This window comes from Lissotriton helveticus, chromosome 6, assembly GCF_964261635.1.
Source record: "Lissotriton helveticus chromosome 6, aLisHel1.1, whole genome shotgun sequence".
NCBI classification, from domain to species: Eukaryota; Metazoa; Chordata; class Amphibia; order Caudata; family Salamandridae; genus Lissotriton; species Lissotriton helveticus.
The window spans coordinates 225,044,151-225,057,273 of record NC_136067.1 but is presented as its reverse complement, the minus strand read 5'-3'; the positions used below and the strand labels follow the sequence as shown (position 1 = coordinate 225,057,273).

General features: G+C 46.6%; 1 protein-coding gene across 3 annotated transcripts in view; it reads left to right on the top strand.

Annotated features, from left to right (window-relative positions):
- The window catches only part of RCAN2 (regulator of calcineurin 2), a 649,138-nt gene that overhangs the window by 473,866 nt on the left and 162,149 nt on the right, over positions 1 to 13,123 (top strand). For all 3 annotated transcript variants that reach the window (XM_078647650.1, XM_078647648.1, XM_078647649.1), the window contains exon 3: positions 2,775 to 2,948. In XM_078647650.1, coding sequence (XP_078503776.1) covers positions 2,775 to 2,948 — 174 coding nt within the window. The remainder of the gene's footprint in view (positions 1 to 2,774; positions 2,949 to 13,123) is intronic.

Sequence of the window (13,123 nt, the reverse complement as noted above, 5' to 3'; positions counted from 1 at the left end):
GGCGACTACCCTGCCCGCCTCCTGCACGGCTTCCGTGTTTCTCTCCTCCCACCACAAGGAGAGTGGCTGCCTAACTCGCTGCCTTCTTCCGGACCCGCCTTCCTCGCTCCGGGCGCTCCTCTAGTCAGCGCCAGCACAGGGGAACCTTCCCTCTCCCCGCAGGTTCCGACCTACGAATGGGCCCGTCACCAATTTCCCGCCTCCTGCCAAAGCATCTGGGGATCTGTCAGGCAGCCGGGGAGAACTCTAATTCCCGAGCCCCGCACTCTCGTCGACCTCCGGAACCTCCACAACCACAACGGTGAGATCACACCAGCATAGGGGGCCCACAGCAAGGACGGGGGGAAAAGAAAGGGGCAAGTCTCTTCCTCACTGTTAGTAGACCCCAGCAATGCCTTGCGGTATCGCTACTGCCGGGAAAGGAGGCGTCAGCTAGGCTGGGGCTACTCTGTTGGTGTATTGACTTTATACAGAATGCAGCCACCAGCGCTCTAACCTTTCAATTCTCCTTCAGTCCATGTCCTAACTGTCCTCCTTATAAGAGGTCACGCGTCTCTTCCACGTCAGGGGTTACAGTTGTCGATTCCTCGCTTGGCCAGGTCAATAGGAGAGGGACAGCATCAGGTGTGGGAATTGCAGCCCCTAGAGGCAGTCAGATCCCGCACAGCGCCAACCTCCTCGCCCCACAGCCTTCACTCGAGCCAGGATAATCTCTCCCTCTGTCAGATCTAAAATGGTCGCCCAACATTCCAATATTTATAGCCCAGGTCCAGAGGGCCTGGAGTGGACCAGAAGGTTCTGGAACCCCTCCCTTTACCCAATGGGCCTAGACCCTGAGGTAGCATTTGGCAGTTGGTAGGACTCCATTTTGTGACTCTGTCTTCACAATATGGGGGGTAGCACCAGAGTCAAAGAAAAGAAAAATAAAGAGGGTTGAGGCACAGTAGCACCTAGCCCCAAGGACAACACCATAAAAATTTCAGTGGACATGAAAAGCAAAGATTAGGAGGCAGAAAGGGAAGAAAAAAAAAATAAGTAGGAGGGACCACCCAAAGGGCTGACAGGTCTAACACTGGTGTATACAGCCTGCCATCTTCCTTGTACACATGCCACACAGGTTTAGAAGTGAAGTGCAATCTGCCTTCTATTTAAATATTGGCCCTGACGTTTAATGAACAGATCAAGATATTAATATGGAAACATGCCGCACATGACACTAAGCTATGTGAACTAACTACACAAAAAAGATAGCAAGCGACAATTTGAACACTTCAAATCACTATTTATTGCTTAAAGCACAAGCAGTCCATTTTATGATTTAATGTGCAATAAATTAGAGGTGGATAATGATGTGTGTAGTATAAGAGGCAATAATTCACCAAGACAAAAGATTTTGCTCGTACACCGTGTGCCTGGTTAAATTGTACGGTATCTGCCCAGTATCCACCACTGTGAACTGGAAAGGAATTCAAGGCAAAGTACAGGTCTGACAACTAAGCTCTCTGATACCTCTTAGCTGCTTTTAGAAGAAGCTTTGCTTTGAAGGTGACATCGTCTTTCTGTTCTTCTGCTTATGTACCCCATTTGCATTTCATATATTTGTATATTCATGTATCGGAGAACACATTTTTTATGTATTGCATTTAGTATTGATTGCAAATGTACGTCATATAATATTTGATACATAATAGTTTGATAGCTCATCAATTATTCACATATATGTGTTCATATGATTTATAATATGTGATAGAATTATGTGAAAGTACAACAAAATTAAGATATTGATTCATGCTTTCTATATCATTAAGTTTTCAAAATCACCAGAAAAGTGTATTTATGCTAGGTATAGGCATGTATTAGGCAGAGAGGAATCTTCAGCTTCCTGACAGACTTGGAGATTAATTTACTAAGATTTTGCAATGGGGTTGCATCACTATTGTGGCAGCCACGGCTCAAAATCCATGTTGGGATTTACGAAGTTATACAAATTAGATTTTCCATGGTTTTGCGTTGAATTTTATCCCAAAAGTAATGCAGTGCTTAGCCGGGTCTTGCATTAGCTTGCGTCGGATAGGCGTAGGCGTTATATGGTTGGAACCATGCTCTGAAATAGAATATTGGTGCAACTCTAAAACAAGTAGTTTTAGTCGAAAAGGAGGGCCGATCTCCAAAACATTAGAAAATGCTCAACTTCTTCATGACCACAATTTGTAGCAGTTCAAAATCAGTAAGCACACATCTACTGGGTTTTATAGGTCTTCACTAGTAAGTAATACAGTCACATTAATGAATGTTTTTAATGTTAGTTATTTTCTCGCAAACCTATGTCGGCCTTGTCTATGTGGCTGCATGTTTTTCTATACATTTTTGTATCATATGCTTGCAATGAAAATAACCATTTCGCCTGCCTGTGAATGCCAGACCTGGCTTTGCCAATTCGTGTTTGAAGTGGGAAACAATAACTCGTAATTAAATGCTGAAGAAAAACTGCCAGGGACTGTGGAGCAGTGGAGCGAGCTAAGATTCATTATTTCTACTCTGTAGCCCAGGGCATCGACTTTCTTTCTAAGAATATGTCAAAGTGAATCTGTATCGCCTGCATTTTAGAAAAATATTGCTCGTGATCCGCAAGCAAATCCCCGGAGGCCTAGAAATCACCTGTGTCTGTGGTGCTAGTTTTGCTGATAATGTCGTTTTTTAGTTCCTTCGCCGTAAAAAGCTGAATACATCTGTCCCTTGAGCTTCACTGAGCTAAATCTTTTGTTTCATTCCAGGAAAAATTCGAAGGCCTGTTCCGGGTGTACGACGAGCGCGTGACGCTGCAGTTGTTTAAGAGCTTCAGGCGGGTTCGGATAAATTTCAGCAACCCCAAAGCAGCAGCACGCGCCCGGATAGAGCTGCACGAGACGTTGTTCAGAGGAAAGAAATTAAAACTCTACTTTGCACAGGTAAAGTAAAAACGCCATCCTAGCAGTCATTTATTCATTGCTAATGTTCAGTTTTGGTGATAGTACATCATATTGAATTTAATTAAACCAGTGGTCGAAGTGGGGAAAAAAACGTAGGGGAACTGTGGGTGGAGAATCAGGGGGCGGGAATAACCGAAGGTTGAATCAGTGGGCGGAGTCAGGGGTGTGGCTAGAAATAGGAAAACATACCAATTTTTAGTACGTTTAGTATTTCACTGACCAGTTACAGCTTATAACGTTATTTAATTCAAACAATGGGTAAACATGTTTATTTGAGGTTTAATTCAGGAAAAAGCAAACACTCATAGGGAATACAGGTTTATGTAAAGCGTGTGAAATATAAACATTTTACCTTAATGCGTTGTTCAGAAATCCATGATTATTTTTTGTCTCAAACATTGAGGTCATGAATACAGGGCTCCTCCTGTACACATGTGTTAAGCAGGGCTCAGAAGAGAAAGGGACTCTTCAGGAGAATCTAGACTCACGGAAACCCACAAAGGCTCCTTCATATTCATGTCAGCCAGCTAGCTGCTCAATCATAATATAGCAAAAAGAACAACTGGTGGACAGAATGCAGAACAATATCATACATTCACCCCAGTACAGAGATCTGGGCCTAAATCCAATGTTTCTTTGCTCACCATGCCATTCCAGTTTGGACCCAGCCATATGCAAATCAGTCTTGACCCTGAGCCTCATGGGTACAGCCCAGCCTGAACTGCCAAGCCAGGGCCTCCCTGGACTGGAAACAAGCATCCTAAGACCGGTTTCAGGCTTTCAGCCATCATCAGCCAGGATAGCTTGATTCCAGTGGCATGGAGAGCACGGAACCCACATCTGGGCATACCCATCCCACTCGGGGTGACATATGCAAAAAGAACAATTGATGGACAGAATGCAGAACAATGTCATACATTCACCCCAGTTCAGAAATGTGGGCTTAAAAATCCATTGTTTTTTGCTCACCATCACTCCTGCCCCGTCACCTCTCCTGCCCCATCACCTCTCCTGCCCCGTCACCTCTCCTGCCCCGTCACCTCTCCTGCCCCGTCACTTCTCCGGCCCGGTCACTTCTCCTCTCCTGCCCTGTCACGTCATCTGCCCATCATGTCACCTGCCCGGTCACTTCTTCTGCCCGGTCACTTCTCCTGCCCAGTCACTTCTCCTGCCCTGTTGCCTCTCCTTCCCCATCACTTCTCCTGTCCCGTCACTTCTCCTGCCCCGTCACCTCTCGTTTCCTGTCACCTCTCCTGCCCCGTCACCTCTCCTGCCCCGTCACCTCTCCTGCCCCGTCACTTCTCCAGCCCCGTCACTTCTCCAGCCCGGTCACTACTCCTCTCCTGCCCTGTCACATCACCTGCCCGTCATGTCACCTGCCCGTCACCTGCCCGTCACTTCTTCTGCCAGGTCACTTCTCCTGCCCGTCACTTCTCCTGCCCTGTTGCCTCTCCTGCCCCGTCACTTCTCCTGTCCCGTCACTTCTCCTGTCCCGTCACTTCTCCTGTCCCGTCACTTCTCCTGTCCCGTCACTTCTCCTGTCCGGTCACTTTTCCTGCACCGTCACTTTTCCTGCACCGTCCCTTCTGCCCCGTTCATTGCTCCTGCCCAATTCACTACTCCTGCCCCATTCACTGCTCCTGCCCCGTTCACTGCTCCTGCCCCGTTCACTGCTCATGCCTAATCACCGCTCCTGCCCCATTACTTCTACTGCTTCATCACTTCTCCTGCCCAGTCACCTCTCCTGCCCGGTCACTTCTCCTGCCCTGTTGCCTCTCCTGTTCAGTCACTTCTCCTGTCCCGTCACTTCTCCTGTCCCGTCACTTCTCCTGTACCGTCACTTCTCCTGTACCGTCACTTCTCCTGTCCCGTCACTTCTCCTGTCCGTTCACTGCTCCTGCCCCGTTCACTGCTCCTGCCCCGTTCACTGCTCCTGCCCCGTTCACTGCTCCTGCCCCGTTCACTGCTCCTGCCCCATTCACTGCTCCTGCTCATGCCTAATCACCGCTCCTGCCCCATTACTTCTACTGCTTCATCACTTCTCCTGCCCAGTCACCTCTCCTGCCCGGTCACTTCTCCTGCCCTGTTGCCTCTCCTGTCCCGTCACTTCTCCTGTCCCGTCCCTTCTCCTGTACCGTCACTTCTCCTGTCCCGTCACTTCTCCTGTCCCGTCACTATTCCTGTCCCGTCACTTTTCCTGTCCCGTCACTTCTCCTGTCCCGTCACTTCTCCTGTCCTGTCACTTTTCCTGCACCGTCATTTTTCCTGCACCGTCCCTTCTGCCCCGTTTATTGCTCCTGCCCAATTCACTACTTCTGCCCCATTCACTGCTCCTGCCCCGTTCACTGCTCCTGCTCATGCCTAATCACCGCTCCTGCCCCATTACTTCTACTGCTTCATCACTTCTCCTGCCCAGTCACCTCTCCTGCCCCGTCACCTCTCCTGCCCTGTCACCTCTCCTGCCCATCACCTCTCCTGCCCATCACCTCTCCTGCCCATCACCTCTCCGGCCCATCACATCACCTGCCTGTCATGTCACCTGCCTGTCACTTCTTGTGCCCGGCCGAAAAGAAATGAAACATTTATGTATGAAACTTTTAATGTAAAGTGCTCTTCTACCTATTATGTTAAGTTTGCACTATATAAAACAATAAAAATAAATGCATAGTAAATAAATAAACAAATATAACACAGGGATAAAGAGAGGTAATCCTATTGATTTGCAAATGACCGATGATGAGAAAATCAAGAAATGTCTCTCAACTCCCGACAATAAGGACCGCTGAACACAAGTGGCAATGGGTGGTAGCAAGAAGTCTGTAGTAAAGTACAGGAAGGTACAAAGCATCACGACATTAGTGCAATGAAGCTTTTTAGGTCGAGGACCGAAGGCTGCGCTTGCGCAGTCTCCGGGAGGAGATTTAATGATTTGGAGTATGGGGGCTTGAACCCACCTCTCTCCTCCTCTCTCCTCCATTGGCTGGCTTCCTAAACGGAGGCCAGCCATTGGAGGAGACAGGCGTCACTCCAATAAAGCCCCATCTCTTTCGGATTCGGGGGCGTGTTTTTTTGCGTTCTTTCGACTGTGACGTCACCCGTCACTCAGAACGCCAAAACACGCCCCCGAATCCAAAATTTGTGGAGCTTTGCGGCCGCCATTTTGCATTTTGCTGCTCCCTTGTCCTGTCCGTCTCTGGCATAGATGCTGCTTTGGAGATCCGTGAAAATGTGCTTATAGGAAGAAGGGTTTGGATCCTCGTCGCCCGTCAAATCCCCCCATGGCTACTTGTTTGCAGCCGCCCTTTTGCCAGAGGGATGGAGCTTTTTCCTCCAAGAACGTCTGAGAAATCAGCCCGGAACTCTGCGGCTCCGATTAACCTCCAGCCGCCCCGGCTCTGCCGCCGCCCGGAGCTGCCTCGCTCTTTTCATCACTGATCAGAGAGGCCGGGCCCGGGGCCTCCCCACCGCCCCGTAATTACTGCGGCTCCGCGTGGAAGAAGAAGCGTGACGCTCGTCGGGTCCTTCATCGCTCTTTTTTAAATCTTCAAGCAATTAAAGGCCAATGAAGTCAACACTTTATTGTGCACAAAGCTAGTAATTAATATCATTCCGGGAAAGGCGTGTGAACGCCTGGAGCGCTCTAAAAAAGGATATCGCTTTTCCCATCAGCAGTGTGGACTCTGCCTGCACCAGAGCGAGCCATTCATTCTCTTACACGCATTCTGCTTCGGGGCACGTTTGTGAGCCGCCAATAACTGCGCGGCCTTCTGCCTTAAAACATATTATCACAATCGTTGCTACACGGACACAAATCCTTTTCTTGTCCCCTCCCCCGCAGCCTGGGTCAGTGTTTTGTGTGCGTTGCAGGTCGAGCCAACCGCCTTTTCATGTATCATGCGGGTTTACACTTGTAGCGCTTTAGTTCGGCCTCAAAGCGCGCGCACTGTGCGCTTCAATGGCAGGCGCTAGCAAAGCGAGCAAACATGCCGATGATTTAAAGAGGCATAACAGCGGCTTCCGTGGTCCCAGGAAGGCTTACACACGGGGCCCTTGGTGATAAGTGATCAACTGAGCACGAAGTGTCAGGCAGCGCCTCGAGGAGATGTGCTATATTCATTAAGATGCTTTATAAAGTGTTACACATGATGCGTAATGCTTCTCCTTACAGTTACTTCGGAGCGCTTGAAGGGAGAGGAATGAACATGCACAAAGGCGCTAGGAAGGGGAGGGTAGAGTCCAGACATGATTGAGTACTGTATTACCCCCCCCCCCCCCTTCACCCCTAGAACACTGATCTTTCCATCGCACCCCTGTTCTGTGGTGAGTTCACTGGAAGGCAAGTGTGAATATTCCCGAAGCTTCCCGAAGAGATGGTTGTCTGTCTGTCCCTCCCATCCGAGAGTGATTCTGCGTTTAGGACCGTGCACACCCTCTCTCCCCCCCCTCTTCCACCCGGTTGGACAAGTGTTGAGCAGACATTGGACCTGGAGGTCTGATTAGACGTAGTCAAATGCCACTCTTCGCGCCCATCCAATGCATGCGCCCAAGTATACTTTGCGTTGGAGCATCACACCTGAACTTTGACCCCGCCATCGCCTGAGACCGAGACCCATAAGTACACGTATGAGGTGATTTGAGGCTCTCTTTAGTGAAGTCAGAAAACTTAAACTCGAATTTCAACTTATGCCCAGTGAACCCAGTTGTGTGATCTTCGTCAAATTTCTTCCGCGCCTTCGAGCTCCTTACCTGCCGTAGTAGCTTTATAGCGCCGCTTTGAAGCATCATTGCCTGGCTCATTATATACAATAATTGGCCCTCAGTAAAGTTATCCCGCATCGTCCCCTGCAGTGACCCCCAATTGTACTGACCCACACGAATCCCACTCTACCGTATCCTTGTGGCCCTCCTGCACGGTTCTGGCATCTCCGGTTCTCCCCGACCCCCGTCCCTCTTCTCCCAGAAAGCATACCCTGAGATCAACATGTTCCAGAGAATGAGAAGTTTCTCTGGGAATAGGCGCTTCGGAGGAGGTGGCTTCAAACGTGGCCGAGGAAAAACAGCCAAAGTGTGGGACGGAGACAAAGTAAGTACACTCTGTGCCTTCTCCACGCCCATTTTTTTTTTTTTAATTGATGTACCAGATGGGCACTGTTGAACAGCTGCTGCCCATTGCTGTCCATACGCTCAAGTCTCTATCTGAAGGGATACAACATGTAACTTTTGCCAGGCACAGTGTCAGAGGGCTTCACAATAGGACAGAACTGAAACATGAGAACATTACAACATTACAAGTGAACAAATTACAAAAGCAAAAGTTACATTACATGAGGCAAAAGTGACAATCGTGAGCAAACGGTGCATTACAGGACGGTAAAGTGGCAAGTGTGCAGGTTACAAAAGCGAACAAAGTACACGTAGAGGTATAATACTGCAATAAATGGAGGACACTCAAACACAAGAACAAACGTTACGTAGGCAATGGTGGCACTTGTGCAAGATTCGAAAGCAAACAAAAGGTAAGAGGTAGCAAACAGTGTGTTACAAGTTGTCGGTTGTGCTGGCACACGTAGGTCTAGTGTCGCAACAATTGAGGGATGGGTGAGACCGCATCTCGTGGGTTACCGCATCTCGTGGGTAGCAACAACTAATATGTCCCACTGAGCCATTTTCAAGAGATTACTTTTATAACATAAACGATCAGGCTATATTACATGTCACTTCTTGCAACCATAGAACAGATTTAGTAGTAGTAGTGGGGGCAATCATGCATTCCCTGTGACAAAAACAACTGTTGTATCTGGGCATATCAGGCATCCCCATGTGCAATAAGGGAATGAGTTCTGTGTGTGTGTGGCTCTGTGTGGATAGCTTTTTTTGTAGGTGGCTCTATGTGTGGGTGGCTCTGTCTGTGTGAGGGTGGCTGTGTGTAGGGGTGTAGCTATTGGCATTGTAAATGACAATGCCATTTATTTAACGATTAAGCTATTGGCAATGTAAATGACAATGCCATTTATTTATGATTTAAAAAAAAAAAGTCATGAGCAATGCCAATAGCTCTACCTTTAATGATGCCAAGACCATTGCATTGTAAATGCTTGTTGTTATAGGTCTGGGTGAAACTGGTCTCTGAAATACGACCACTAATTTTTATTTGTGAGTTCACTTGGTAGAAGGCAGATTTATTGCCCAAAATAGAAAGGACATATGCTCAAGCTGCTGGGCTGCACTCCCCCTCACCCCAGGGGAGGCCCGCTGAGCAGTTTGCCAGGGCCGGTTTCTGTACCCAGTCAGGCCCTGGTAATCACCAACTCCAATCTCACTCACTTCATATGCTAAAAGCAGAGGGCAGGCGCATTGTCATTCCAAAGGGGATAATCTGCATCAATCGGAATGACAATGGGCCTGCCCTCAGTCTGTGAGAGCTCAGGGAGGGGCTGCTGCAGCCTCTGGAGTTTACAGAGAAGTGCGAGCAGCCCCTGGAATCTGAGTGAAAAAAGTTATCGTTTTTTCAGTAGGGCTATTCTTGCCGTCCCGGGATGCTTTTTATGAAAGTAAGAAGTAGGGGAACGGACTGAAATATTTTTTTAGAAGTAGGGGCACGCCGTGCCCTTCCATTCCCGCCCACTTCTACCACTGAATTAAACTGAATTTAAATGTATAGAGTTTCCAAATACCCCAAAATAATGGTGTCCCAGTGTTTCATATAGAATACTGAGATTGGTATATTTACATTTTAAATAAGACTACAGTTACATGGATGTGCACCAGTGGCATAACAGTAACTTCCACATGTGGACTGTAGTACATGTTGACAGTAAGGACAGAGGCCCCACCCTGATGGCACCAGCTGGAGTTCAAAATGGTATCTCGCATAGAGCTTGATAGGGAGGCCTGGGGGTGGATGGGGCTTTAGAACCAGGAGCCAGTGCTGGGCTCACTTCCACCAGAGTGTCAAGTACAGTGGCCTGTCAGGAAAAAATTAGACCCATGCGGACAATGGGCACCAATGAGACCCTGCCACTTGGTAATGGCCTGATGTGGCAGTGAGGAAAAGTTGGTGGCAGGTGGGACACTGAGGTGATGGCAGACAGTTCGGTTGTCCCTGCTCATTGATTGCAGCACCTCGCTGTACTACAGAGTGTTGGGGGAGTGTTGCGCCCTCAGACACTGATCTAGGTGGAAGAAATCTGCTGGTGCTGCGAACAGTGAGAAATTTTAGCATGCCATCCCAAACCAAATGGTCCCTAGACAAAAGGGTATTTTTTAACCCTGGAGGAAGACAAGCGTGCTACAACAGGGATAACACACCAGTGAAGACGATGACTGCTGTTCGCCAGACGTCTCACAAGGCCTCCTGCTGAAGTGTACACAAGACTTGAAAGGTACTCTGTGCACTAAGATAATTTATTTATATATGGAACAAGGACCCAGCATCTAGTATCTGCCCAGCTTGTGGCCTGGGTAATGAAAATGAGACACATATATTGTTCTTTTGCCCACAGTATCATGGGTCTCGACGCAAATGGATCCTTCCAATATGTCGGCATCTGGGTATAACTACATACCTTTTAACCCAAGGAATTTAAAGTGACACTTCTCCTGTACGTGATTTCACTGGGAAACAACCTTTACAACGCAACTTTTACATCACACTACCATTACAGCGCAGTCATTACATCGCAACATCCCTTACATCGCATGCCATTACAACGCAATCATTACATCGCATGACACTACAACGCATACCATTACAACGCATGCCATTACAACGCAGTCATTACAACACATACCATTACAACGCATAGTATCCTTACACTATCCAACACTTACCCTACTGTTGCACCCCCCTGGAGTTAGAATAGTAAATGTTACCCCTAAACTATCCAACACTTACCCTACTGTTGCACCCCCTTGAGTTAGAATCGTAATGTTTACCCCTATACTATCCAATACTTACCATAAATGCAATGTAATGGTATGCGTTATAATGGTATGCTTTGTAAAGGTAGTATGCAATGTAATGGAATGCGTTGTAAAGGTAGTTTTTAAAAATGCGATGTCGTATGATGCGATGTAATGGAATGCGTTGTAAAGGATGTTGCGATGTGAAAAATGCGTTTGAGAAGGCATGCTTTGTAAAAGTATGCGTTGTAATGTCATACAACCATTTTCACTATGAGTCAATTGCTACAGGCCGCCTGGTACAAGAGAAGTAAAATTATATCAGCAGTAATTTAGCGATTGTGTTTATATTTTAAACACTTCTCAACTTTTTAAAGTCACAGTTTTTTAACTTATTTAAACTTTTCTGAAATCTACTACTTAATTGTTGTTGTTCTGCTATTTTGCAAATGGCCACGAGCTGCTTATTGCTCAGATTGTACCTAGGGATGGAATTGCATTGGTAAAGATGTTATTTATGGTCAAGCCAATGTTTTTAAAATTGACTTGGATATTTGCTGTTTCATGTAATCTTTTAAAATTTGACACATTGTGAGTGTATTGTGTATGTATACTTTGATGGTTGAAGGCAACCAAATAAAGTACTACTACTATAACTTTGTGTAGTATTAACATGAAGAAATTAGCAGTAGAAGGTCGGTTGAAAGAACTGACAACCAAGGTGGCCCACACTGGAAGGTCTCTGGACTGGAGACAAGAGTTGCACAATTGGAGGCAATAGCCAATGAGCGAGAGCTGCAAAAAGAGCATCAATCGATGTTCAAAGATTGTGCTGTGGCATTGCTAGTACAACTTGAACAAAAGGATGAGCATCCAAATATATACTGAATGAGCCGCTTACATAAGAGTAGTAGAAACCCGTGGGATTGCTGACTAAGAAGATGTTGAGTCATTCCTGTCACTTCATACAAATCATGGTGTTAAGAGTGAACAGTAAAATCAAACCTGAGATGTGTGAGGCAACCTGAATACCTATGTGTGGGCTCCATGCCTAGAGGAGGGACTCTGAACTTGATTTGGGCAAAGTGATACAACAAGAGGAGACCATGAAGGCCTCATTTAAGAAAACTTTATTCTTCAAGGAGAGTAAATCCCCACTTTCTTGATTTTAGCTATTCAACACTAGAGAATGAGGGTGTCCCAGAAGCTGTAATGCCTTAATGCAGGGTTCTCTAAAGCCGGTCCTGGAGGTCTGGATCCATGCCAGATTTTTAAGCTAACTACACGGGGATATGCTAAAAATCTGGCATGGATCCAAACCTTCAGGACCGACTTTGGAGAACCTTGCCTTAATGCCTCAGTTTTGGTCCCATCACATCTTAGTGTGAGTATGACCTTGATTTTCACAGAACCTGAGGCAGCGAGAGACTTTTTACAAAAACAGAGAAGCTCTCAACATGGAAATGCTGGGGAGGCTGCTCCTGACACTTGATGGAGGATCCTGTAACTTATCTGGCCTGATGCTTATGATAGGCTGACACTTGAGTTCCAAGTTCTAAAGGCAGGGAATGATGAACATGTTGTTTTTATCTCTACTGTCTCCATCTCCCATCTGGTGATTTATCTTTTAGATAGAGAGGAAATTATGCATCTTCATCACACACGGCTAACCCCATATCCTGTTTTTAAGCATAGCACTCTAAGGAGACTTACTTATATACTGTTGAAGGCAGTTTTGATACTAATGTTCATGCGTTAAGCCGCCCAAAAATATATTTAAATTATAAAAGCGTGACTTCAGGCCTGCCAAATCAGCACTGAACTACTATGAGCAAATCTGCAGCAGACAACTGTCAAAGAAAACTCTTTGTCATTTATAAGATCCTTCTTTTGACATTAGCTAAGCCACCTTTGTGAGACTACCTTAGACATTAGCAAAGTCACCTTTATGAGCCTACCTTCGAGATTAGCTAAGTCACCTATATGAGCCTACCTTAGAGAGTAGCTAAGTCACCTATATGAGCCTACCTTAGACATTAGCTTAGTCACCTATATGAGCCTACCTTAGAGATTAGCTAAGTCACCCATATGAGCCTACCATAGATATCAGCTAAGTCACCCATATGAGCCTACCTTAGACATTAGCTAAGTCACCTATACGAACCTCCCTTAGACATTAGCTAAATCACCCATATGAGCCTACCATAGATATCAGCTAAGTCACCTTTATGAGCCCACCTTAGACATTAGCT